At 42.0% G+C, this 5001-nt stretch overlaps 1 protein-coding gene across 1 annotated transcript in view; it reads left to right on the forward strand. All coding sequences in view use genetic code 11, as the record gives it.

The window, feature by feature from the left end:
• Positions 1-5001, forward strand: part of EGR_06650 (hypothetical protein) — a gene marked incomplete at both ends in the record, with an annotated part of 12344 nt that overhangs the window by 926 nt on the left and 6417 nt on the right. Inside the window, 4 exons of the mRNA XM_024495899.1 lie at positions 1478-1661; positions 3991-4092; positions 4447-4506; positions 4714-4828. Coding sequence (XP_024349665.1) covers positions 1478-1661; positions 3991-4092; positions 4447-4506; positions 4714-4828 — 461 coding nt within the window. The remainder of the gene's footprint in view (positions 1-1477; positions 1662-3990; positions 4093-4446; positions 4507-4713; positions 4829-5001) is intronic.

Consider the following 5001-nt stretch of genomic DNA (forward strand, 5'->3'; position numbering starts at 1 on the left):
CAGAAGTTCAAAGGCAACAAGTTAATTTCTAAATGTATGTAGTGGCATTATTTTGTGCGTGATAAAAAACCCATAAATCCATGTTGAGGTGTGTCCACTTCGCTTGTGATGGGTGAGCAATGAAAATTGCTCACTCTGGATGACAAATCTACTTTGGAGAGGGTGGATGCCATCGCATGCACGGAGAGGGGCGGCTACATGATCACGCGACTTCAAACGCCCACGACTGCAAACTGGCAGTTGGAAAGTGGGAGGTGAAGAATTACTCATTGAAAGCTCTAATTCACAATACTCGCAACCCTACCCGAGTAAAGTCTTTTCACTTTTACATGTAGGCAGATTTTATATTTTCACGAGTCCAAATAGGTTTTTTGTACAAGAAAGAAACAAAATGGGATTAAATTCTCACAGTTGCTAACGCGAATTTTTGTGAACTTGATCAGTAAGAATAATGTCATGTCATGTGTTGCACTTTTGGACTCTTGTGGATTGTCTGAATTTTCGCCTTTGTGACATGACCAGTATTCTAGTAATTTCTTCCAAGTACGAAAGTGCAGAAGTAACAGCAAATTATTATCTCAAGGCAATACATAGTATGGATCCCTATTCCTCACTTGTCTGTTAGATGGTAGGAACCGAAATCGTTGAACTTGAATCCAAAACACAACACATTACTACTTATTATTTGACAACTCGGGGTAAGGCGGAGTAAATTTGCAGCACAACTTAACCGCCTTGGACTGGGGTAGTGGACGAAAGCTGCTCTGGACCATATGGTCAGCGTCACTTATAATAGCTGTACAACTTTTGAGAACCTCAATTTTTGAATTCGCCACTTCTGCTTCTGCCTCCTATCCTTCCTCTTGTTCTTGTGCAATTCACACTGAGGCGCACATGACATTCCACCTGTGGCCTGTAGACTGTCCCTGCTTTACATTTATGCTAATTCCATGACTCAGAGCGCTTGCTTGAATACGTAAAAGCACACTGTTCTCTCCAAGTCGCTCTGCACACCAACCACCTTAGTCTCGGTACTATTCGGTATTCAAATCATACCAGAAATTCTTCAATCCTCCAATCTCCAAAACTGGGGTAGGAGAGGATAACAGGGAGGCGTAGTATCCACGCCAAAGGCATAAAGAGACCCAGTTATGCCATGATGATATCTTTGCGCGAACAGATACGTGGGTATTCACTTTATTCCTAGAAATTGGGTGCAAGCTAGGGGGCTATGATGGACTCTTCGTTTTTCTATTAACAAAAGTTAGCACCGTGTCTCATGCCAGAGCAGATTTAGTATAACTGTATGTACGGACGCAAAAAGCTCTCTGAAACGTAAAATGGGCAAGAAAAAATTTTTGACATTCATAAAACTAAAAATGAATCATTCCGACGACAGATGTGGGAGCTTTGAATCACATTTCTTCAGCTTAAATACCCAAATTATTATTTACTAATAATAACGCTTACATTTCAGCAGTTGCATGGTTAAGGACGGAAGCACTTCTAAGTGTGAACTCAAGTCTAATAATTTTGACTTGCTTTCGCGGTTGCAGATCACTTTCCACTACGACCCCAACGCAGACGCAGCGGGCTTCCCAGAGGACACGCTGGTACGCTTGCAGGCGCAGTGTCGGGCCTACCTCGCCAAAAAGCGTTTTGTAAGTGGTGGTGTCTCACATTCACTGACAAAAAAGGCGAATTCATGGTTAAATAAGGAAGATAATTCTTACTTTTATTGGAGTGTGCGATAATACCTCAACATTAGCGATATAATGAAATGAATAGTTGGATGCTTGCCTCTGAAAGTCGTAACAGAACTCTAAAATGGGATGCAGAAATTGTAAAAAGTCAAAAGGGTAGAGACCAGAGTGCGGTGGTGCTGGATAACACTGGAGCCCGATTGATGTAGTCATGGCATACCAATGCGTGAGTGTTGGGGGAAGCTTCAACAACAACACAAAAGGATGACTAAAGGGGGTTTTGGAGACCTAAGTTTGTCGCATAAATGACCTTATTTACAACTCTGTTATGCGTATCGTGCGATTACACAAAGAAGCTGAGTCATCACTCTATGACAGGTCACACTATGTCACATCACAGCACATGAAACTCCGGTGCGGAATACAATCAAAAGATTTACCGCATGAACAATGCAGGCACATTAGTGCTCACCAAATGTATAATTAAGAAAAGCATTTGCATGAAATTGTTCAACGCACATTTGTCGCCATGCTGATGGAGATAGGAGACAGCACTAACAGGTCACTCTCTCCACGTACGCGGAAGAGTTTGCCCCTGACAGGTCATACAAAACTTGGAACGTCAATCATGCATCAAAAACCGCAAAGCAGTACAGCTTTTTAACTTATATGCCCTCAGCAATGACGCAGGATTGAATGGGAGTCAATTTTAATCGTGAGAACAACAGCAGTGCCGGATTACTTTGTCATGTAACTTCGATAATTAGCGGTTAATTTAAATCCGAAATTTGATCTAGCTTCCAGGAGTTCGCCTGCGTTAATGCGAGCTCTCGCTTTTACCTATTTTCAAACAGCATTTATATTCTAGTTCTGTCTTTCTAGTGGTAGCTCAAGTTTTAATCGTATTTTAAAGGACTCGTTACCTTATTCTAGTTGCGATGCTGTGTAAGGTTTTCTGAATTAGCTATGCTGTGGAAAAGGCTTGCGGTAGGGGAATTTGTCATCAAAGCCTTCTAGTCGAAATACGCCCTAAACGCCTTACCATATTTCTTTCAAATTAAAAAAGATGTGATAGGTATCTCAAAAAAGTACAAACAAGAAATCGGGGAACGTCATCATTGAAAATGGGGGCTCATTTAAAATGCACTCAGCATCAACTGCAAAGTTGGCAGTATGTGATGTTTGGCACCCACCCAAGTAAATTCACTTCTTCTGGATGCTGTAAAGAATTCTCTTCTATTCGTAGTACACAGTTTTGAAAACTCCAAAGACACGTAGAAACGCATCCTTAATTGAGTGAATACATGGGAGGAACACAGAAGATGCCCTTGTCAGAGCTCAGGATTGTAGTGAAGCGAATCGTCAATTGCGTCTGTCTTTATGGGTGGTGTGGTGTGTATCGATACTGAGGAGCCACTTGAGGGTGCCAATGCAAGCTTGACGTGTTGCTCACCGAGGCGAAGGAAAGCCAAATGCTAGTCAAAAACTCCAGGCAGGATGTTTCTCATGATGATTGTTCCTGAGTGGCGTGTTTTTTTTGGGCTACTAGTAAATCAACCACTTGTCATTAGTGAGGAGACTCAAAGGTGATCAGATATGCGATGGGAAAAGCAGGACTTACCGACCAAATGTTTTGAATTGCTTAAAGGGTTTCACATCTAGCTCTTAAGTGAGTCGTTGCGCGGTTTTATTAATCGGCTGAAGTACTTCAATATTAATTAGAGAAAATCCGTGAAAATCTTAAGACTAGTTTAATCGTTCATGATGAGAGGACTTAACATTGGAGACATGACACCTATGGGCGTCGCAAATATAATGCATTAGTTTCTTCCTGAAGCCTGCCTCGAATTAATTAATACCTCTTTTTGCGCTCTCCTCCCAAAGTGGGTCCTCCCTATGCAGATTCAAATATTTTACCCGACTAACAACTTCCCCTACATGCCAACATCTTTGTGGTAGTCTACCACACGTAGCTCCAACACTGGCGAACAAGTGCTGGCCCTGCAGCTCTAAGGGTCCGCAGGGATTTTGCCTGATGACACCCGACTGCCGCACAGTGTTTGCATCCAGTTGTCTATTCTCAAAAAGATGTATAATTTGCAATGCAAATCTTTCTATCGCATTGTAGGCAGTTGTAAGTCAGTGAAACATGTGCTTTCATAGTCCATCTTATTAACCATGCATGGTGGATGGAAATTTTGTTTTCAATGGATTTGGAAGATGCATATTCTTATGTTGTGTATGTTTCCTAATTAAGAGGGAGGACGAAGCTGTCCGAATTATTCAGAAGAACGCAGCTCTCTACTTCGACCCCTGGTTCCGGCTCTTCCTCGTGCTGAAACCTCACCTCAAGCACTTCCGTCTGGAGGAGGAAATCATTCAGTTAAAGGTCGGTTTCGTGAAATTAACAGCGAGCCAATATGCGATTTTGGAGAAGTAAGATGTAGAGTACAGTGGATACTTTTGTAGCTTTTTAAACAAAGTTTGTCAGACCCTTGAGTGTCACATTCCCGTATGGAATGGTGAAAATTTGTCATGTGATTGTAGAGTGAACTTGAAAAGTACAAGGCGATGGTCAATGTTCTGCGCTATGAAAACGTGGCCTACCAAGATAAGATAGCTCGACTCCTGACCCTTGTACGTGCTTCCTATTCTGCGTTTGTGAAAGGCTGAATGGGGGCCAAATTTGTTCTCTTTTAATTCATTAGATTCCTTAAGAATTACCCATGTTCACTGTTTTTAGCTAGACCAAATGCGCCCTGACGGTACAAGCAGTGACCTCATCAGCAAACTCATAAAGGAGGTAAGCCTTGAACCACTGTTGTCTGAGTTTACCACATCGCCTCTGAATACCACAAAAAATCAACATTCAATCTTCATCACAACAATGTCTTACGCAACTGTAATGCATTATTTGACGTTACTTTTCCACAATGAGTGGGCAGATAATGCCATTGGTCATTGTTCCGACTTGATTTCTGGTGACTAAAATAATCTTGATGCCTTTTAGTTGTCGATGGCGGTCGCGGATCACCAGAAGCAGTGGCGCTCGATGGTTGCGGAGCTGCCCTCAAACGAGTTGAATGGCATGTCAAGTGGAATATCCGCCGTCATCGGTCAAAGCAGTATGTTTGGATCTTCACTTAACAGGCCTCGTAGCTATAATGTGACTAAAACAACCCACAAATCTTCACAAAAGTATCATAGATTTGTTCCTTCAGACGAGAGAAACGTAGTTGAAATGTGTGATAAGACCGAAGCATATCTTTCGCATACATGCATTTGATGATCAAAAAAG

This window comes from Echinococcus granulosus, assembly GCF_000524195.1.
Source record: "Echinococcus granulosus chromosome Unknown EG_S00061, whole genome shotgun sequence".
NCBI classification, from domain to species: Eukaryota; Metazoa; Platyhelminthes; class Cestoda; order Cyclophyllidea; family Taeniidae; genus Echinococcus; species Echinococcus granulosus.